At 48.3% G+C, this 22,725-nt stretch overlaps 1 protein-coding gene across 5 annotated transcripts in view; it reads left to right on the top strand.

Annotated features, from left to right (window-relative positions):
• ZFHX3 (zinc finger homeobox 3) overlaps positions 1-22,725 on the top strand; it is a 665,716-nt gene that overhangs the window by 542,762 nt on the left and 100,229 nt on the right. For all 5 annotated transcript variants that reach the window (XM_075039729.1, XM_075039731.1, XM_075039732.1 and 2 more), the window contains 2 exons: positions 6,195-8,944; positions 12,554-13,050. In XM_075039729.1, the coding sequence (XP_074895830.1) occupies positions 6,241-8,944; positions 12,554-13,050 (3,201 nt within the window). In that variant the 5' untranslated portion in view covers positions 6,195-6,240. The remainder of the gene's footprint in view (positions 1-6,194; positions 8,945-12,553; positions 13,051-22,725) is intronic.

Here is a 22,725-nt window from a genome sequence, read left to right as displayed (position 1 = left end):
CTCCGCTTCCCCTCTGAATCACCAGCGCCTGTGCTGGAGCTAATCTAGGGTAGTCTCTCAGCCTGTATTTACGGTATTGATTTATAGAGTGTCTGTTGGCACAACAGGTAGGTGTGTATTTACAAAGTTTAGAGGCCGTTGTGCAGTTTTCTCCAACAGGAACCACTCAAGTTCAGTTGCTGACTGTGAGCGTTTGCGTGAGCCGCCTCTTTTGTGGAGCCATGGCAAAACGCTTAAGCGCTGGCTGGAGTCGGAGCCTCTGCTGCTTGCCAGGATGCTCTGAAGGAGCAGACCCTGCTCATTACAGGGTTGAGCACTTCTCTCCACCGTGCGGCTGTGGGAATAGGGAGGGGAGGGGTGCCTCGCTGGGTATCTTCCAGGGTAATGGCCGTGGATGTAATGCATCTGCTTGTATCTTTTCCCTGTCCTCAGCACCCTTTTTTTCATGGTGCCATGTGGGTCATTAGCGGAGGGAACAGTTTCTCACTGTCTCTTTCTCCTTTTGTTTTCCTCCTTCCTCATTGCTTCCAGTCTTGGTTTACTGCCAAACAGCCTCTTGTGAAAGGGCCGCCTAATTAACCCTGTGCTAATTAACAATTTAAAATTACACAGCACGGCTGTTCATATTTAATTCTCGGGAAGCCTGGGCAACAGCAGGAACCCCCTCCTCCCTCCCGCTCCTGTCCCCGCCGCCCGCGCCGCTGCCGCGCGTCCCTGGGGGGAGGAAGCAGCCTGGTGTCGCGGGCCGGGGGCTGCCCCAGGAGCCCCCAGCTTGCCAGGGGGGTGAAGGGTGTCGCTTTGGCATCAGCCACTCCTTGGCGGTGGAAGCGTTGCTGTAAGGTGGCACGTCTGTCCCTGTGAGGATGGGGCCGGGGGCCGTAAGGAGGTGACGGGGGGAGACGTGGGAATTGACTCCACTTGTGTTCTGGACAGAGCGTGGCTGCAAACCACCAGCCGTGGCTAGCAGGAGCTCGGTGAAAGCGTGGGGCACGCAGCGCGGTGCTTCCGTTTGCACCGTGCCGTCATCCAGATGGAGCTCGGCTCTGGACCGCCGTGGCTGCCGCTCCTGCCCCGACGGAGCGCTCCCTGTCCCGCGGCGTCTGCGCTCCTCCAGCCAGGTCCCAAATCCGCTTGGAGGGGCTGCGAGATGCAGCGATGCTGCGGGGAAGGACGGGGGGCTTGGGTGGGCTGCGTGCCGGAGGCACGGCGAGCGCAGCGGTGGGAGCAGCAGGAGCCTCGGGGGTCGGTGTGAGCGGCGTGGAGCAGCGGTGGGACCCGAGGCTGGAGAGGGGATGGGGAGAGCCCTTCCCTGCCGCTGGGGCGGTGGGAGCGCGGGGAGTCTCCGGCGCTCAGGCTGTTCTCTCTGTAACTGGCGTTCATTGATTTTACGGGAAACCATGTTTACAGACAGAGTGCTGATCGACCTGACGAGTTGACTTCTGCCTCCTTAAGTAAGAACTACCTTTTCTTATTGACTGGCTGATAAACAGAGCAGAGAGGGCGGGGGGCAGGGAGAGGACGGGAGGGTGTGGAGCGCGCGGCGGTTGGGTCTGTCCTCGCAGGCTCTCCTTGTCCCATGCGGGTTGCTTAGGGGTGGTCTGGGATGGAGGAAGATGCAGGGCCCGTAATAGTGGACTAGTAACTGCATGGTACTCCTGCTTAGAGTCTGGTTTGCTTTAAAAAGGAAATTGCTCTTTTCAGTTTCAAGGGACGATATCAGCAGTTCCTGTGTGAATAGAAACAAATATTTCTGTGCCTCTTCCTCCCTCAGCATCGTTCTTCAGGAATAGCTCTGGTGATGAACGGAATGGGCAAGAAAACCTTGGGTTTGCGTAGGAGCTCGGCCGGTGTCCAGGGGCCCTGGCTGGCCATGTTTCAGCCGTGGGTTTCTCCACCTGCCCTGGAAGGGCTCCTCCGTGTCGAGGAAAGGGAGAGGAGAGAAGATTCCTTCAGAGTAGCACCTCCTGAGCTGGTTAACTTGGAGTGAGTGGGGGGAGAGATGTTAAAGCAATGCAAGGCAGAAAAGCCCACCAATTAATTGGTAAGCGCTTGCAGGTTTGCCTGGCCTGGCCTGGCTGGGAGAAGATTGGCTTTCTTGTCAATAAACAAGTCCCCAGTGCAGCATCAAAGCCGCAGTCCTTTATCAATCGCGGCCTCCTCTTCCCGCATGTTCCTGTAACTTACCAAGCATTTATTACATTGATTTTACAATCAGGCTGTTAACCCTCCCGCCCCATCCGCCCTGCTAACCCTTTTGGCCCAACTGTCAGTCAGGCATCTTCCTGCCAATCAAGAGTTCTTGATAACGGAGACGCTCAGGTTCATGTTGTATCTCATCTAGGCATGTTTCCTGGGTAGCTGTGCTGGCAAGGTGAATGCTTTTTGTTTAAAAGCGTTTCTGGGGTGCTGTTGTTCCACATTGCATTTTGAAGTCTGCATAGATATTATCAAAACTTTTCTTGGCAGAAGTACAAAGCTTATGGAGTTTCTTACTTTACTGATTTTTTTTTTCACCCAATATGAATTTGGTTTGGTTTAATTTGGATTGCGGTTGTCAATCTGAAAGGTAGCAGTGAGAGAGAGAGAGTATGTCATGTTGTGGGAAGCTGAATATGCAGCCTCAACACAGAAGGATCTGGGAGCAATTTAAAGAAAACATACAGCTAGGGACAAATGTTCAGTGGGAGACAGCTGGTGCAAGTAAGAGCTGTTACAATGCAGTGTTGAAGTGTCGTTTTAGCTAAGGTAAGCAAAACTGATTAGGAAGACTGAGCATTTTGGCAACAGGATTATGGTAGTCTTCTTTCTTGTTCCACTCATTGCACCAGGTTATTTTTATTGCAGATCAAATCACTATTTATTCCCAGTGCAACCACAAAGACCGCTGTGTATGGCACAGAATCCAAGGAAGGTGGGGACTGGAAGTGCTGTAAGGTAATACTGCTTATGAACACTCTGGATCCATGTCCTTCCGTAGGCATCCTTGCCATACTTGTTTTGAAAAATGTTACTTTCTACCTTCACACGTAATTGTAAATACTTTTTCTCAAGCTTCACCAGAAGTAAAATAGGACAAAAACCTGCCCAGATACCTTCATACGGGCATGCTCAGGATCCCAGTCTGGTGGTCAGCAGTGTGAAAGATTTGACTTGCTTTCATCCTGTTCCACTTCTGCTTTCCGCAGCCCAGGAGTAGCGTTTGGGTGTAGGCGAGCCTTACTGCTGATGCAGGGGTGAGATCAGACAGAAGACACATCCCCCTGCTCCCTTTAACTGCTGGAGTGCTTTCTGGTGCTAGCGAGGAGAGCTTTTTCTTTCCTTTGCAGCGGGAGGCTAGCCAGGGCAGGGGAAAGGGCACCAGAAGCAGTGAAATAACTACTAGGCAAAAGCATTTAGGGATTGTATTCCCAAAGAGTGTGCAGGAGTAACCCTCAAAAGGAACTGCAGTATTTGGAGAACAGGGGAGAGAGATCATCTTCTCACCTAGGGGGATCGTATCTATTCTAACATACTGTTACTAATGTTAATCTATAATATTACAGAAGTTATAAATTTCCATTGTTGTGCATGAAGAGGGGCTTGGAAAAAGTGAAGGTGTATAAATGTACATGCATCTGACATGCACGTAAGTACATGCATCTGTCATTACATATACATAATTATGTAGGAAACAGTGTAAAGGGAAGATATGAACTCATGAAGGCAAATCAGAAAAAGTATGGATGGCGTCATGTAGTAAAGGATAATAAACTGGTAGATAATGAAACCAGGAAAAAAAGAGATAATGTTGAAAGTTGCTCCATTTTTGTTTGCTTGAACTAATTTAGGTAATTCATTCAGTGCTGCTGTGGCATGTCACCTGCTTTGTAACTGATCAGGTCTTCTCTGGCAAATTTTCAGTTCTCTTCATACTTTTCTTCTCTTTCCCCAGTTGCTGAAGTGCCAGTTGCTTGTCTGCACCAGATGAGTCCCCGTGCGCTGGCACAGTTGCGTGCAGCGTGTGCCGGGCAGGTGGATGCATGGGGGAAAGGGCTGTTGTCTGTTATGGGCACGCTGCTCTGCAGGAGCTTGCAAGGGTTTTCCAGGTCTTCATGGGCTCAAATCAAGCTAGAGAGCGCTGGAAAAGCTTTCAAACTATGATTATAATATTTAATGTTTAGAAAGCAGTGTAGGTTCCCAAAACACTGATAGTCTCTGTTGAAGGAGACCAAGGGTGGCAGCAGGCTGCTAATGCGACTGGAGCCTTTGAAGGGAGAGACGTTAAACCCCCGAGGTGTCGGCTGGTACGTACACCAGTCTGCTGCGTGCAAACGGGTGGAGGGGGTCCTGACGGATAGTCTGGTCTAGCCAGAGCTCCAGCACTGTGCACTGCTTGGAGTATCTCATGAGCTGAAGCAGCAACTGCTTGGAGGATGCTCAGGTGAGAGCAACTTTGAGGAAGCTGTAGTAAATGAGAGAGGTTTAAAGAAAGAACTAAAAGAATTTGTATAACTTTAAATATGTTATTTAGAGTAGATCCCACTGAGTCAGTTTAAGAGTCACAGCATATTGTTAAATTAAAACCCGCCCTGCCCCCCTAACCCTTATACTAAGTATCAGTAAAAACTCTTCCCAAGCATGTATTCAGTTTTGGCATAGTCTGACAAGCAAAGTGGTGCTTATGTTCAGTTGGTAGAAGGTAAAATACTGTGGAAAAATTCCTGTGTGGCATTGATGACCACGGATCTGGAGCATGAGTCTTTTGTTGTTTCTTGGTTCACAGATTGTAAAAATGTGGTGAACTTGGCCTCTGCTTGCACAGTTTTTCCTCAGTTGTTTTCTGTGGATGCTTTGTATCTGTATACCCAAGGAAATCTGTGGACCACAGGTAAAAATCACTTTTATAGATGGGAAATCTGTGGACCACAGGTAAAAATCACTTTTACAGTTGAGGTAACAGTGCTTTAATTTCTGCTGGTGTTTCCTCCCATGTGGCTTGCACAGGAGCTCTCTATGGGAAGCAGACTACAGAAGTGCTTCTTTGCAGACAGGATTCTTGGTAAGATTGCCACTGAACTGGCAATCTCCTGCTGCTTTGTGGTCTGCATTACAATGCTCCAGGTCCTAACAGTAGCACTATCTAATCTCATAGGTCTGTAACCTCTAGAAAGGCGTGTCCTGCCAAACTGGCTCCGTTAGGATTGCAGTGCGAGAGACTGGCAGGATGCAGCAAATGGGATAGAGGTGGCAGGGAGCTGTGGATGTGGGCCATGCTCAGCAGCCCGTGCTTGCTGGCTGCCTGGCAGTCAGCGGGAGTTCTCCGGGTTCTTGTTGTATTTGGTGGAATAGAAATAGCGGGAAGGGCATCCTTCCTTCTCCTCTAGGACCGGCATCGGCCATTTGCCTCTGGGGGTGAGAGGAAGCCGTCTGTGCACAGAGGCTGTGCCCTGCAGGATCTCTGGGAGCTTCCTGGAGCGTGGTGGGCTGACCGCTTTCCGATCCCCAGGATGGACCCTTGTCAGATCTGGAATTTCCTGTTTGGTTTCTCTCCTGACGTCTCCCTGTTTAAACTCTGTCCAGAACACAGCAATTAAATCTCCTGTGCATACCAAACGCTGTTACTCCGAAATCTCTGTGAGTTGCTCTGGGTCTCATGGTCTACCTGGCGGTGCACGTGTGGTAGCTCCGGTTCTGTGCTTCCTGAACCGTTAACAGGAGGGAATCACCCCAGAATAACAGCATCTGGCTGAGGGAGCCGCAGAGTACAATTTTTACGAAGTTTTAAAGCTCGAGCGCTGTTTTGTTGTAGCGTCTTAACTCTGTTTCTGCCAAAAGCTTTTCTGTTACATTTTCGTTCAGTTTTTTGTTTGTTTTTCTGAAGATGTAAGGTTTTGGGGGCGGCAGTGCGGGTCCTACGGTCTTCCTGCCCCGCTTCGGGAAAGGTGGTGGGGGAAGTTCTCACCACCTTCCAGGTCCCTTCGGTTTGCCTCTTGCGTTCCTCCTTCCATTGTGTTTCCATTGCTCGTTTCCAGCGGTGCATTACCCGAGACCGGCCCGCCTGTTCCTGGAGCCCGTCTCGGGGCACCAGCTCTCGCAGCCTCCCGTTCGGTCCCGAAGAGCGGGGTCGGTGGCCTTCGTGGTGGCGGGGGGGTCTTCACGGGAACTGCCTCTGCTCCCCGACTCACCCGCCTTTCTCCTTCTCTCCCCACCCGCAGGTCCGAGCCGTACCGGGTGCAATGAGCGCTCCGTGCCGGCCCTGCCATGGAAGGCTGTGACTCGCCCGTCATCCCTGGGAAGGACAATGGGTGCGGCATCCCTCAGCACCAGCAATGGACTGATCTCAACAGCGCCCACCTCCCCGACACGGCCGGCAGCATGGAGCAGCCCGCGGCGGAGAGCCGCGGCCCCCTGGACAGCCTGAGGGTCCCTTTCCCCGAGCGCGTCCCCGAGAGCAGTGCCGCGGCCGGCCCCGGCGCCGAGCCCGCCGGCAAGGAGGTGAGCTGCGGCCAGTGCGCCGTCTCCTTCGCCGGCCTGCAGAGCTACATGGAGCACCGCTGCGCCGGCGCCCGCCCGCCCCCGCCGCTGAGGGGGGAGAGCGGGAGCGAGAGCAGCGAGGACGGGGAGGAGGAGAGCGACGTGGAGAACCTGGCCGGCGAGATCGTCTACCAGCCGGACGGCTCGGCCTACATCGTGGAGAGCCTCAGCCAGCTGGTGCAGAGCGGAGGCGCCTGCGGCAGCGGCAGCGGGGCTCTCTCCTCGCTGCTCCCGAACTCTCTGCCCAAGCAGGGAGAGCCCTCCGCCGCCGCTCCCGTCTACCCACAGATCATCAACACCTTCCACATAGCCTCATCCTTCGGGAAGTGGTTTGAGGGCTCAGACCAGGCCTTCCCGAATACCTCAGCCCTGGCGGGCATCAGCCCCGTCCTGCACAGCTTCCGCGTCTTCGATGTGCGACACAAAAGCAACAAGGATTACCTGAACAGCGACGGTTCTGCCAAAAGCTCCTGCGTATCCAAAGATGTTCCCAACAATGTGGACCTGTCCAAATTCGATGGCTTTGTGCTCTACGGGAAGAGGAAGCCCATCCTGATGTGTTTCTTGTGCAAGCTCTCCTTTGGGTATGTCCGCTCGTTCGTGACCCACGCGGTGCACGACCACCGAATGACTCTGAGTGAGGAGGAGCGGAAAATTCTTAGCAATAAGAACATCTCCGCTATCATCCAAGGGATAGGCAAAGACAAGGAACCCCTTGTCAGCTTTCTGGAACCAAAAAACAAAACCTTTCAGCACCCTCTCGTTTCTGCAGCTAACCTCATAGGCCCTGGACACAGTTTTTATGGTAAATTCAGTGGCATTTGCATGGAAGGCGAGCAGGCCCTCCAGGCCGGGGCGGCCGGCGCAGCGGAGCCACCGCCGGCGGGCGTCCTGGCCCCTGGCACGCTCCTCAACCTGGGCGGGCTGACCAGCTCGGCTCTGAAGACTCCCATTACCTCAGTTCCCCTGGGCCCGCTGGCTTCCAGTCCCACCAAATCCTCAGAGGGGAAGGACCCTGGGGTGGCAGAGGGGGAGAAGCAAGAGGGGGGTGACCAGGACAGCCTCTCGGAAAAGGCAGAGCCGGTCGAGGAGGTGGAGGAGGAGGAGGAGGAGGATGTGGAGGAGGAGGAGGAGGAAGAGGAGGAGGAGGAAGAGGAAGAAGACGAGGACGATGAGGGTTGCAAAGGACTGTTTCCGAGCGAGTTGGAGGACGAACTGGAGGACCGGCCCCAGGAGGACGCTGGGGCTGTGGCAGGCGGCGGCAGCAGCAAAAAGGACCTTGCTCTCTCAAACCAAAGCATTTCTAACTCTCCCTTAATGCCTAACGTGCTCCAGACCCTGTCGCGGGGCACAGCTTCTACTAGTTCTAATTCTGCTTCTTCCTTTGTCTTTGATGGTGCAAACAGGAGGAATCACTTAAGCTTTAACAATGAGGGCGGCGGAGCCAGCGTGGCAGAGGGCAGCAGGAGGCTGGACTTTATCGATGAAAGTGCCAATAAAGACAATGCCACAGCACCAGAACCAAATGAGAGCGCGGAGGGTGAGGACGGGAGCTACATCTCCCATCACCAGCATGCTGGCCCCCTCTGTGAACTTGGGGGTGGGGAGTGCCCCTCGGGGAGCGGCGTGGAGTGCCCAAAGTGCGACACGGTCCTGGGCTCCTCGCGGTCGCTGGGTGGCCACATGACTATGATGCATTCTCGCAACTCATGTAAGACACTCAAGTGTCCCAAGTGCAATTGGCACTACAAGTACCAGCAGACACTTGAGGCGCACATGAAGGAGAAACATCCCGAGCCGGGGGGCTCCTGCGTCTACTGCAAAAGTGGACAGCCACACCCGCGGCTGGCACGGGGTGAGAGCTACACCTGTGGTTACAAGCCCTTCCGCTGCGAGGTCTGTAACTACTCCACTACTACCAAAGGCAACCTCAGTATTCATATGCAGTCCGACAAGCATCTCAACAACATGCAAAACCTGCAGAACGGAGGGGGAGAGCAAGTCTTCAGCCACACCGCCGGGGCGGCGGCAGCGGCCGCGGCAGCCGCGGCGGCGGCGGCAGCCAACATTGGTAGCACCTGTGGGGCCCCCTCCCCCACCAAACCAAAAACCAAACCTACGTGGCGGTGCGAGGTGTGCGACTATGAGACCAACGTAGCTAGAAACCTTCGTATTCACATGACCAGTGAGAAGCACATGCACAATATGATGCTGCTTCAGCAAAATATGTCCCAAATCCAACACAACCGGCACCTGGGCCTCGGCAGCCTGCCGTCCCCCGCCGAGGCCGAGCTCTACCAGTACTACCTGGCACAGAACATGAACCTTCCCAACTTGAAGATGGACAGCACTTCCTCAGATGCACAGTTCATGATGGGTGGATTCCAGCTAGATCCCACCAACCCCATGGCAACGATGGCTCCATCTCTAGGTGAGGCTGAAGGGTTTTCCACCGTGTCCATGTATAAGGGAGGGATTGCGTTTGCGTTACCGCAAAACCCTCGTGCGCAGACTGGGCGCTGCGTGCCAAGTCCCTTTGTTCTGTCTCTGCGGCCCCCTGAGTAGTGTGGCCGCAGTGCGGCGAGTTGCCTTTGTGTGGTGGTCAAGGATGGAGACTACACAGTGGAGACTTCTCTTCTGCATTCCCCCAGGCCAGTTTTTCTGATCTTGGGAAAATATGTTACTTTTCTGGTGCGTTTTCTAAGAGTTTTAGTAGGGAGCTAATAAACAGTAGATATGGATGGATTACTGCTGACATGCATTAAACGTTCCTCCTCGTCATGGAAAGCATCCTTACTACACTGTTTCCTAATGATTTTTCCTTGGTTTGGTAAGGGGTGTGAGTAGTTTGTGAGAGGGTCTGATCAGCTGCTGGCGCTCTCAGAGGCAGATGTTGAGCCGGTTTGTTACGTGCTGTGTTGCCCTGAGAAGAAAAGGTAAGCAAGTTTTGAGAGTTGTGATGAATTCGGTGGAAGGGGTGGTGTTCCTTTGCTGAAGAAACTGAGCTGAAACTGTTCCTCTGATGCCAGCAGGAGATAAAAGATCCAAAGCTTGACCGGATGAGAATTATTAAACTGGAGGGGAATGGCTAGAGAGAGAGAGAAGATTATTTCTCTCATCAGATGACAAAAGCACTTAAAAATGAACTACCAAATGGATTTTTCTTGACAACGAGCATTCATCGTGTTTGTGTTGGCGCTGTGCTTGGCGCTCTACGGGGCACACCCTATTCCCACACAATTTAGCCCAAGAATTAGACTTAGAGTGGGGATAGAGGGTCAGGTCCTGCTAGGTTCCTCCCCTGTGCTGCTTATGTCGCCCAGGGCCAGCAGCAGCCGCTTCCAGTGTGCACGTGCTTCCCGGTGTGTTTAAACTTCGCAGCACTCTAGGATGAGAACTGGTGCAGAACAGACCCCCCATGCTTCAGGTGTGGCAGATGCCGACTGAAATTACTGCTGTCTTTATGCTGCTTTGCTGCTGCTGAGAATTTTTCACAGTGCCTTGAGAAAGTATGTGAAAAGGAATCTGCTACTTTACGTGCTTTCCTCTGAACTAATTTCTCCGTGCTGCGCTCTGCCCTCCCTAACCTTGTCCATCGATGCTGTTATTACTGATGCGCTCCATTACTGGTTCACTGGTCTCATGCATGTTCTCCTTTCCTTCAGCTATTCATAGTACAGTTTGTTATTAGTCCAGAAGGACATGAAAGTCATATGAGAGAACAACAACACAAGATACTAAAAAAATGAAAAAGAAAACAGAGGAACTCATGACTGTAAATTAAAGTAATTATCTTCCCTTTTTTTTTTTTTCTTCCCCCTGTGGTATCCCAGCTTGCATCTTTGGGAGATCAAGGACACAGTCTTTTTTAGTGTATTTTCAATAGCTTCAAGTTGCCAACAGATGTAATAGACAGTCATTTGTAATGTAGCTTGTAGAGTATGAAGTTAGGGTGTCATCTGTAGTGGGTTTCTTGGACGGCGCCCTTTGGAGCTCAGAGACCCTCCTTACTGAAGCACAGGGCAGTTGGCAGGAGAGAAGTTGGGAGTATTTTAAGTAAAGCCTCCTAAAGTGCATGACAAGGCCTTGAATGTATGTGAGCTTGCCTGGAGCGTGATTTGGGAATTGTACACTTGATGGTTGCAAATCTCAAGCTGAGGATTGCGGAGGGAGGCCATTCCCATGTCAATAAGCACTTGACATGAGCTCAGCTCGTTAGGCTCATATACACACACTGTGAACTTTGCTAGAAATGAAGCAGATTTTTCCCGTTTTTACACTTCAGTCCAAAACTAAATTTGAGTAGAATATTAATAATTCATAAGAGTCTGCTTTGGGGTTTTTATTGCACAATGTGTTCAGGAAAGACTGATTTAAAGAGAGGATTTCAGGATATATCCTAAAAGGGATGCTTAGAAGAATCACTACAATTAGGAGATATGGACCATAGAAGGCAAGAGGTGTGTTCCCTGCTCTTCTGATATTTAGTGAGCAGGTATGCAGGAGTAGCTGTACGGAGGGTATAATTCTGCCATGGCAGGGAGGGATAGAGTGGATCAAGAAAAAAGATTGTTGACTGCTTTGATGGAAAGACAGGTTCCTGACAGTGCATGCAGATGGGACTTTCCCTCTCCAAGCTGTTCTTCTCTGTGTGGGCAGAAGATCTGTTTGATGAAAATGAGGTGCTGTTCCTCTAACAAGCTCAGCATCCAGGTTGTCTTGTAAGCTGTAGTTCATCCTGCTTAGGACTGTAATGAACATTGTGGTATTGCATTTCTGCAGGAAAGATAGTAGCATGTACACTGCCCAAAGCTGTGGTCTGCACCAACTGTGTATGCTTTCAGAAAGGTTAGTACGGTTCTGCCTGAACTTTGAGTGTCCCTCTAGTGTTGGCTGCTTCTCAGCAAACAGGTTGAAACAAAGGAAACTAAAAGTTACGAAAATAAAATCTCTCTTTTTGATTGACTAACTGTTGACCTGAAGGTTCCTTTAATAAGATTGTTAAGCTGAGCTATGACGTAAGATCAAGGTAAAATACCAAAAAGCTGCAGGGGGAGCCTAAATGTCTTAAAAATGGAAAAGGAGAGCAAGGTGGAGCAAAGGTCCTAAGAAGAGGCTGGTGGTTGGTCTCTGTGCTTTGGCATAAAAAGTTAATGTTAGAAAAGGAAAGCGTCTCTGTCCATACCTTCAGAGCGCTCTGATGTAAATAAGAGCTTGCTGCATTCGTTTACTGTAAGTGAATAGAGTTCAGCTCTTGGTTTGAAGAGTAGATCTGACACTTAAAGACAGTAAGCATCCTGCTGGCTTTGCTTGACATGCTCTTGCACTCTCATTATTAATAGTGGTTTTCTTTTCCTTGGGCATACAAAGCATCTGTCAACACTGTTTTTAGGAGGCTGTCCGCCATTTTGAACTCTTGGGCAAGAGATGAGATCTAATAGTGCAGGAGTGGCACTTTCTGGATTGTTTTTTGTACTTGCCACATTCTGCACTGTTGCCCGCTTCTGACGGCAGTGCGGTGACCTAACTGTAGTACCCCTATCACTTGGACTTGTGACTGTTGACCTTTTTTATTTGGTAGGAACTGTGCTCAGGTACTGCATGAGGTAACGCTTCTTGCTTCTCCAGGTAGGCAAGAAAAAACAGGATAAAGTGGTGCGCTGTTCTTGAAATGGCCACAGAGACTTTCAGTGCAGTACTAAGGAATTCTTCATCCTCTGAAACTTTGTAGGGTTTTTCTTGCCACCTTTCATAGGCAGAGGTTTGGATACTTCTCCCTCAGCAGGTGGGTGGCAAGGGCTATTGCGGTCCTTTCCCAGCCTTCCGTGCCAGCTGCGATTGCTTTTTTTTCTTCAGGTATGGTACTGACCAGCAGCATAGAGGAATAAGCGAAGGGACAGCTGTGCTTGGCTTTTCGCTGTGCGTTTGGTGGGTGCAAGAGTTGCACTGAGAGCAGTGTATGTTCTGCTCTGTGCTTCTCTTCTGGCAAGTAAAGAATTCAGCTTTTCTGACCTCTTTCTCCCCTTTTTCCTTCGTGCAGTGGGTGGAGAGATCCCCCTGGACATGCGGTTAGGTGGTGGACAGCTGGTGTCTGAGGAGCTAATGAACTTGGGTGAGAGTTTCACACAAACAAATGACCCATCACTGAAGCTCTTCCAGTGTGCTGTGTGCAACAAGTTCACTACAGATAATTTGGACATGCTGGGCCTCCACATGAATGTGGAGCGTAGCCTCCCTGAAGACGAGTGGAAGGCAGTGATGGGGGACTCGTACCAGTGCAAGTTGTGCCGCTACAACACACAGCTCAAGGCAAACTTCCAACTCCACTGTAAGACGGACAAGCATGTGCAGAAATACCAGCTGGTAGCACATATCAAGGAGGGTGGCAAGGCCAATGAGTGGAGGCTGAAGTGTGTGGCCATTGGGAATCCGGTACATCTGAAATGCAATGCTTGTGACTACTACACCAACAGTCTAGAGAAGCTGCGTCTTCACACAGTGAACTCGAGGCATGAGGCCAGCCTGAAGCTCTATAAGGTAAGGGTTGGCTTTGCTTCATCTTCCTTCATTGCCCAAGTACTGGAACAAAGGAGAATCTATTTTGAACCGCAGTGGATTGTGATCCTTTGGAGACGAGCTGCTCAGATCTCTCCAGCGGGACCCAGTCTCACTTGCGTGGTGCAGCTCTTCAACCTGCCTTCTGGTAGCAACTGTGGTTGTTAAAGCCTTAGGGCCAATGAGTGTTCATGTCAAGGTGCTTTAATGGGGGCTTGTATTTCTTATAGCACTGCATACAAATAATACTCCTGCACAAAAATTCAACAGTCGCTGTTGAAAACGTTGTGTGAGGTGGTATTTGCCACGCTTTTGTTGGCTCTTTTCCATAAGGCAGTTTGTTAACCCAGACAAGATTCTTCATGAGCACTTGAAGGCTTTTGCTGTTGTCAGAGAAGCATGTTCATCCTGGCGTTGAGAAGGCTGGGTGGATGGACCGGGGAGGGATGGAGGAAGAGGGCCGCTGTCTCTGTGCTTTTATGCTCTGTGCACGTTAATGCTGGGATCTGTAAGCAAAGTGTTGCTTGAGGCTGCAAAAGGGAGAAGGCTGGACGAGAAGCCTGTATACGTGTGCAGGTACTTGGCTGTGCATATGGACAGACTGTATTTGGAGGCATTGCAGGTTTTCATCCACGGCAGTATTTGGTGTATGACTGTTGTCTGGTTTTCTTTACTCTCTCCCCGCCCCCCCTCCTCATTTTGTGTCTTCTTTATAACCATCTTCTCTTTCCTGACTTGTTTCTCTCATTCACAACCCCCTCCCCTCACTGGCCTGAACCCTGTGGGCTGTAACCCAAGAGGAGCTCCGGATACAGTAAATAGTCCTTTCACTCGTGCAGCAGAATTGCTCCAGACGTTTCTATTGATTTTCGCTGGACTTAAAGCTTCACCTTTTTCTCTAATCATCCCATAATGGCTTTAGTATGAACAATCAGGTACGAATTGCCATAAATCTAAGCAGCCACATACCTTCCATTCACACGTGCTATCCCACTCATTGTCTTTTCATTTCTCTCAGTTTTTTTTATATTCTTTCTGTCCTCATCCTTTTCTTCCTGCTTTCCCCCAAATGTGGTTAGATTTTTTTTTATATATATATAAGTATATATACACATAGACTGTATTTTGTGCTTCTTATCTCTTTGAATGTTTTTCTTTATGTAATGGGAATTTAAAACTTGACATTGAACTGTACAGTAGCCCACCTCTGTCATGGTACAGACACATCAGATTCCAAAACTCCTGGATTTTCCCCAAGAATGAGCAGTTCCAGCAAATTCAGAGAGGAAAGAGACAACCAGGAGCGTCATAGAAGGTTTGCCTTGAGCTATGGTTGTTGGACCTGCCTGGAGCTGATGGGGAACTGCTCAGAGGAGCAGTACGTTTCTGCTGAGCTCACTATTGAGGCCAGGACTGCTGTGACGATTGCTGTTGCCACCATCAGCTGGGATTCAGCATAGCACAGCAGAGTCTGACTCTAAAAATGGTCAGATCTACACATATGTCTCTGCTCTCAGATGTCCAGGAGACCTGAGAGAGTAAAATCAGCTTGGATACTAGGGGCAGGAGAGTCTTGGTGAGACTTTAAAAATCCAGCTGAGGAATTTAATCTCCTCTGTGGAATTCAATTTGGGGTACAAAAGAGTTGTCTGAAAGCTCTGTTATGAGTTTTGACATGTAATACTGTTTTCTTAAATACACATTGCAAAAGTTTAAAAATTCTTTATCTAGACCTTCCTGTACACTGGTTTCTACTGGGAAAGAAGCAATCAGGGCACTAGAATTCTCTCACTCTGAGGGGGGGCGGGGGGGGTGGGTGGGAAGGAAGAAAGAAAGAAAAGCCAACCAAAGTCAGACTCAGGGACAGCTGTAGATGCTTGTAATAAAGATTCCTGAAATGCTTTGCTCAGACAGGTGAAGAGGAATTGTCAGTTTTCAGGTTTGTAAGAGGCCTGGGCGGTTCTCAGAGCCCTTATAGCCCTTCATTCCTTCTGATGTGAAGGCAGTGAAACACCAGACAGAGAATAACACGTTTCAGAGTAATGAAGTCTGTTGTATGGTCCGTATAGTAGCTTTCTAGTATGCCTGTATAAAGCCTGTAGCAGGGGACAGCGGATGGCTGGATCCACAACCTCTGGCTCCAGCATAGCTGGAATCAGTGTTAGACTTCATGGAAAAACCTGTCTATGGATCAAGCAAGCTTCAGTGCAATTCTTCCAGTCTTCAGAGTGGTTGTAATGCCATGTCTCTTTTGATAGCTGAAAAGATGCAGCGGGAGTGGGGGTAGTTCACGGAATGGTTTCTCTTCTCTCAGGCCTTGGTGTGGTCTGCAGTAAATTGAGATTGATTGGATGTTATTTTTCCTCTTGCTAATGTAATCCATTAGCCTGGCACATGCATAATCAGTTTAGAGCACAGTTAACTGGATGTAATCGAGTTCTTCCCTGCCTGCTGGAGAAAATCCTCTCCAGATGCTGCTGGGTGAGAGCGCATACTAGGCTTATCACACACAATCCTCCTTATTCTGCTTTTTTGCCATTTTTCTCTTAAATCACATGTTACTGGCTGCTCGCATTGCCCAAGAGCCACTTCTATTAGTGCTACTTGCTGCCAAAAAATGTAATCTGGAGACACTGTTTAGCCCATAGTCTGGTGAACCTTTTAGTCTTCTGCAATGCTTCCAGTGCCGGAGGAGAAGGTCTGGTCTTCTGCTGCCATCTTCGTCCTGCACCTCGCAATAGCTTGCATCAGACCTCTTCTCCTGTCAGTGATGAGGGGGCAGGGATGCCACAGTGGCGTCCTTGCTTAGGACAAGAAACTGGAAGGGTCTGGTAATCTTTCCTTTATTCTTATCTTTTCCCTGAATCTCTACTGTTCCTCTAAAATCCTGCGACTAAACTGGAAATCCTGTCATTTATCTTGCACTTGTTTAGGGAATGTGGTACTTGTGCCTCTCACCGTGACTGCTTATCTCCTTGGTGTGGCTGGTAGTTTTTATATTCTGACAAACTACCTGGACAGCATGAGTACTGTTGTAAATGTGTGTGCTTAAATTTTTGAGGTGACTGTACTGGCTTGATGCAGATGACGGGTTTGAAGACCCTTCATCTCTTAGCTAGGACAGCCCGATGAATATAGTGAGACTGGGGTTGAGTTACATTGGTGGTTGTAAGCAGAGAGGCAGAGATTGTGCAAACTCTTGACAAGTGCAGGCTTACTGTAACAGAAGTTAAGCCTTGTCTCCTCGTGACTGCAGAGAACTAGACCAAACTTGAAGCAGAGCAGCATTCCCCACATCTGGAAGAGGTTGGGCACAAGTTCCTGGCATCTATTGCACAGGTGGAATTTCCAGAAGGAATTAATCTGCTCGAGCAAGAGCCAAGTTTGGATGTTTCCTACAACTTCCTGAAAATCTCTAGTGCAAAACCTGCAACTCGGAAGAAGTTCAAACAAAGAACTACTGAAGAAACACTTTGCTGGCCAGACTGCTAAATGAGTGCATTCAATGGGTTCATTCATTGTCTTCCTTTTCAGTCTTTCCAAGTGCTGAGTTAACTTTTTTAGGGAATAGGGAGTCTGAAGGAGAGGGTTTGGGTTATGTGATGCCCTGCATAGAGGTTCTTTGTTAACTAGGAGATGCAAAGCATGCAGGAAAAAAACTCCTTAATATCAGTACTCAAGATACTAGTGGTGACGAAACTTTGTGGGTCTGTGCTGACCTGGAAAGAAATGAAGGTGACCTGTGAAAAAGAAAACAGGAGGTGCAGCTACAAACCCAGCAGAACATGGTGGGAGTTGCCAGTTCTGCTGTGGAGCAGCGTGTGTCTTGTCCCACCTCTCCCGTGGGCGCAGCAGGAGTGTGTGTGTCTCCTGGGAGTGGGGGGGCTGAGCTGGAGTAACTGCAGCAAGATGCTGAGCCGTGCTGGGGTTTGGGAGCCAAGCTTTACAGTTCCAGTTAAGTACAATACACGAGAAAGACTGAAACCAAAAGCATATATTCTGTGCGGTGTTAATCGAAGAGCTATGGTGGGGCTCTTAGTCTTAAATGAAGATACTGATCAAATAGGCAATGGAGAAAGCTGGTGGAAAGGAAGATAACCCCAAGGACACTGCAGTGTGAGAGTGCAGAACGTGTAGGAGTGACAGAGAAGTTGGGGTGACAGTGTGCATTAACTTGACTCCAGTAAAATACCATAGAATCCCCAGCAGTGATTTACGTCGCACAATTAAGAAAAGTATACAAGGCTGTATCCCCAGCTACTGGACCAGGATGGTGGCTGTGATGTGCTAGGGGAGATTTGACAGCCTGCAATGTAGAAAGTGCAATAGGAGACACTTTTTAGCTACCACTCTGCAAATGGGGTAAAACATCATGGCAGCGTGTGATGCAGTGACTAAACTTCTAGAGGCTGTAAGCGTCAACTTGAAGAAACTTGTTGGAAAATCCCAAGAAGATTTTAATCCCAGATGATGCATGGAATATTGTATGAGATGTAGTTACTGAATGATAATGATAATGCATTCAAATTCAATATCCTTCCATAATAGAAACAGACAAAAAGAGCATTTACCATAATAGTATCTAGCTTTGAAGTTAAAACTACATGAAAATGGGTGAGCTACTGTTAGAGAAATTAAAAGGGTGTGATATGTGCGGGTCACAGAGGATTTACTTAAAACCACGTTAGGTGCTTGTATTAAATGTATACTACCCATGAGAAAAAGTTGAAAATGGAGCGGGGGGGGGGGAAACCCTGCCAAAGTCCACAGAAAATCCAACATGATTAAATAGGAAAGTATTTCAAGGGGAGGTAGAAAAAGGAAGAGGGAAGAAGGACCACAGTATGGGGAAGGGAAGGAGGAGTGAATTCTTCTCACCCGTGTTTCAGAGAAGAATTGAAGGCTGCCTCTTTACATAAGACAAATCCAAGAGGTGGTCTCAGAGGTAACAGTGAAGGAAGAAGTCACTGGGGTTACCAGGACTCTTTAGTAAAGAGTTCTGCAGGAACCTGCGCGTGAAATGGCAGACTCCTGGCAGTAATGCGTGCCAGAAACTACAAAGCATTAAGTCAGCAAATCGGTAGAAACTCTAATAAGAAGAGTCTTAGTAGCCATATGGATTAGAAAGGGGAAAAAGCAGGCTTTTGGAAGAGAAAGTTGTCCCAGCACTGCTAGTTATTTGAAGGAGTCAGCCAGCCTCCAGGCAGGACTGGGCTGGCTCATATGGGCAGTGGGTTTCCCAGAGTCTTTGCAAAGATTCTTCATGAACAGCTCTTAAGCGAAGATGTGGTTATTGTCACTGGGGGAAAAGGTCTGTGAATTGATAGCGAGGTGAACGATGAGAAATAAAAAGTAAAATAAAAACTAACTTTCCACAATGGAGAAAAAATATTAGAAAGATACGGGGGTTTTTTCTGTGTTTGCAAGTGATCAAAAAATGGAGTAACAAACAAGATTAAAAATCTGCTATAAGGTGAAAAAATGTAGACTGCTTAGATGTAAAGCTGGATGACGGTTCCAGAAGAACTTTACAACACTAAGTGCTTTCACAGGAAATGATAGATGAAATTCAGTGTCAGAAAGCGTTAGAGGAATGGAGGGCAGACAGCCCTAAGGTGGATGTCTGGGCTTCTCTCCCTGCTCCCCCCATCAAGAGTTTAAAATTGCTCTTCCTGCAAGATGTGGAATCATTCCCAATGTCTTTGAAAACATTAACTCGATGATTAGTGGCAAGCAGAAGGCAAGGTAAAACATGGGAACTGTGTCAATCCTTGGTTTGCCTGATGGTTGAATATTGTGTTCAGTTTAGCTCATTTTAGGAGGGATTTAGAAAAACTAAAAGAAGCCCAGAGAACGTGGCAGGGATGATAGCTAGCTGGAATGACTTGACTGAAGACAATAAATAGACTTCGGAGTTAGCTTGACACACGAATCCAGAACGGAGCAGAGAAGGTGAACAGGGAGCAGTTGCTCACCTTTTCCTCCTAGCACAAAAAATAAGGATCATCTGGTACGATTAGCAACAGGTTTAAAATAGAAAAAAACCCACTTTTTTTTTGCACAGCATATCATTTACATGTGACTCTCATTGCCACGGGATGTTGTAGAGAGTGGACACACAGATGGACTGAAGAAGGAGCAGGACAGTTAGTGAGGAGCTGGGACATCAGTGCTCGTTTGATGGTCATTGAGACACAAGCTCCAGCTTAGTAATTTCTCAAATAGCTGGTAGCTGGAAGGCTTGGTTATATACTAGAAAAGGATTGTTTTAGATCTGCCCTGTTTCCTTTCACAGATTTCACTGCTAGTGGAAATTGCTAGTTTATTAAAATCTGGTTACTGTTCGTTTTTTGATTGCTGTGAGTTAAGCATGCCATAGTTCTGCAGTAAGGTAAAGCTGAGAGTCATCTCATCCCACCACTTGACTGACAGTAGATGTTTCCTGTAGGACTTCAGTGTCAGAAAGCTCTATGTTTTCTCAGGTAAAGAGTTCTAAAGAAATATCTTGGGGTTTCAAGCTTTAAAATGAAAAAAATCAGGAAATTAATGACATCAATGAGAAGCAAATAAAAGCAGTTCTTGGCTTTTGGCTCCAGGATACAAGAGACTAAAGTGGAAAGGTTTTTGATTTTTCTCTCCTCCTTGTGTTTTAATCAGCCTACCAGAAGTTTGGAAAGCACTCTGTGTAGTCCATCCTTCTGCAGCTGCTGGTGTAGAAGTCTGTCTTTGTCACACAGAGGACGGCAGAAAACTCTACTCCGGCCATTGCCAGCAAGTGGTGGCTCGGCCAGCAGCCCCTGGAACTAGCCCAGCTTCAGCCTCCGGACCCTGCAGGGGTGCGAGAGAGCTCAGCTCGGCGTTGCTGGAGCTGCGAGTAGCTGGTGTGATTCAGCTGTGAAATACCCAAATGATTTAGCATAGGCAAAAGAAAACACATTTGGGTTTTGATTTTTATCAAAAACCTCCTTCGATCTTTGCCTTTTAAGGTTCTTAGGGTAAAGTTGCCCACAAAGAGTCTGTCAGGCTTGTTACAGAGGATTTAGAGCTGTATTAACCTTTGATTTACTCACTGTCTGCCTTCTGTGTGTTTTGGGTTTATTTTTGCACGTTTATCTTTTGAACTACAGATGCAGCATCAGAGCTCTGAATTACACTCATGAGTAACACGAATTGTGCCAGAAACCTGTTTAAATTATAAAGTATAAGGGACTCTTAGCTGATTTCCTACAAGGGGCTTCTAGCTGATTTCCTACAAGATCTTAAGTTAAAATTCCAACAGCAGCTTCACAAGTGAATACCCATTTAAGTCTCTGCACAAAGTTGTTTTTAAAGCTGGTCTGCGAAACCTTTATTTCAAATCTGCCATCCTCTAGTCTTGGATAAACTCATAATGAAAGATAAGCTTATGAACTGAAGCGGTTCTGAGGACTAGGGTGTGCTTAAATCTGGAATGAACTCTGAGCCTTGCTGAACCCGTAGCCAGAGAAACTTTGTGAACTACACCCTGGTCTGCACACATTGTGAATCTGAGTCAAGAGGGGTTTCAGAGCTGGACCCGGTGCCTGGCGGGCTGAGCTCCTGGCTCAGCTCCCCAGATGGGGAACTGGTCACCCCAGCCCCGGCAGCACCCCTTAGCAAGCTCTGGGCGCTCTGCCTTCTTCCAGGCTTGAAGAAATTCAAGTAGTACTTTGCTTTTACACAAAACTGTTTTTCACAGTACAGCCAATTACAGGAGGAACGAACCCCTACGATCTGGTTCTACTTTCACATCCTGTTGGGATTGCCAAGTATTTTAATACAAAAAACACTCACTATCCATTTAACCCTTTCAGAAACCTCCCTCTTGGGACTGCACATTTCTCTGAGTGACAGATTGCTCCATCACATCACCCTGGCATTAAAGTAGGTTTTTACCTTCCTTCAGATATTTAATAATAAAGTACATTGGTACAGGGTACACTTTCCCTATACAGCTTTTTGAAAGGCTTGAAATCAAAACTATTGAGAATATACAGCACTGCTTGCTGAATGTTTTATTTATGGACTTCAGTCACTTAGATTCTTCTTTCAACAGTTTTCCACTAAGTACTGAGGCATGTGCAACTAACAGCTTAGTTGAAGAAACCACCCTGTAAAAGCAACTTGAATAACAAATGAGGAAGACTGCAACTGGAACAGGAGCAAGTGATCAACACAGCAGGAGCTAGGAGTTAGCCAAAACATACAGCTAAAACCTCTCTGTCAAATAGGATTTAGAATTAAAAATATTTGTGAGAATGGGTTAAAAAAAAAGCCAATCAAGCAAAACCCAAGAAAAAACTCCAAACAACTAAAAAACACCTTGACAAGTTTTTATCCTAATCTGCATAAATTGATAATTTTTCACAGTTTCTGTAGCAGTCACTTGTGAACAACTGCAAATAGCTGTTTGGGCTTGGTTTCTCTCTGGTTCACCAAGATGTGTAGTTGGTGGGGAGAGGCTGAGTGCTGGGGAGTAAGAAAGGTCTTGCAAAGCTGTCCTGGACCTCAGCTGTTCTCTCACAACAAGATGTCGTCATTTTGATGAGGCGTCAGTGTGAATCTTGTGTAACCTTTCCCCATGCGTGATGCCAGTTTTGTCTGTGTTTATGGCTCTTTTTTTTTATCCTAGTAATTTTGGAATGCATGGATGAATACTTAAATTTCAAAGCAGGAATTTTTCCCATTTTAGATGATGCTTGTTATGAGACCTTCAGGGTGAGGACAGAGGTGGTTATGGTCATTGCTCTGATGTACGGCCATTGACAGAAGCTCTAGGAGACCTTGCTATGGTGGTGTAAGCTGTTGGGGACCTGCTGTCTCTCATGTACTGATGTGGGAGGTTGCTGCTCCGCAGAGGAGAGCGTGGAGAGTGAATGTGTGTCAGAGATGCTGGTGTGGATCCAAAGAACATGCATTTTTTTTCTGGGTTCAGCCACTGTGAGCACAGGCTGGCGCAGAAGCATGTGTGTCCACTTGCTCTCCTGCCGGTCGATTTAGCACTGCGAGGGGGAGCTCCAGGCAGGAGAGCTGAAATGAGATTTGTCCGAGACAGGTAACAGGCCTGTTTTTCAGGGGTCTTATCCCGATCTTCCTGCAGGCGCCTAATACACGTAGTCGAAGACAAGCGGGTAGGACTGGAACAAGCCTGTGTGTACGACTGCGGGAGCGAGCAGGCAGAGGAGATGGGGGACAGGTTTGTACGAGGCTGAAGCTAGCGAGTGGAGTTGCAGTGCGGGGCTTGTAAGCCCCTGCTTGCCAGTGTCTGCTGAAATTGTGCTCGAGTGGTTCCCCTGCCTGATGATCCCATGCTTCCATCTGGGTGGTCGTGTTTCTCTTTGGGTAGTATGCCTCGAAGATCTGGGAAATATTCTGAATTCCTTTTCATGGTTGGGGCAGAGTCAGGTTTTCAGCACTGTGGGTAACAGCCTTGGCCAGGTAACAGCAGTGCAGCTGCAGGCTCTTTGATGACGAGCTTATTAAATAATGGATGGCCACTCATTAACATCCATCTCTAGCGGTGGGCTGATTTGCAAGCTAGGAAGGAGGCCATAAGGTGCTTTCCCCAACCTGTTCTGTGTGACATGGCGTGAACTGCTGATTTCTGTGAAGCTGTGCTAGTGCAACCACGCTACAAGG

This window comes from Buteo buteo, chromosome 11 (genome assembly GCF_964188355.1).
Source record: "Buteo buteo chromosome 11, bButBut1.hap1.1, whole genome shotgun sequence".
Classification (NCBI taxonomy): Eukaryota; Metazoa; Chordata; class Aves; order Accipitriformes; family Accipitridae; genus Buteo; species Buteo buteo.
Note: the sequence above shows the minus strand (reverse complement) of the source record. Positions and strands in the feature narration are given on the sequence as shown.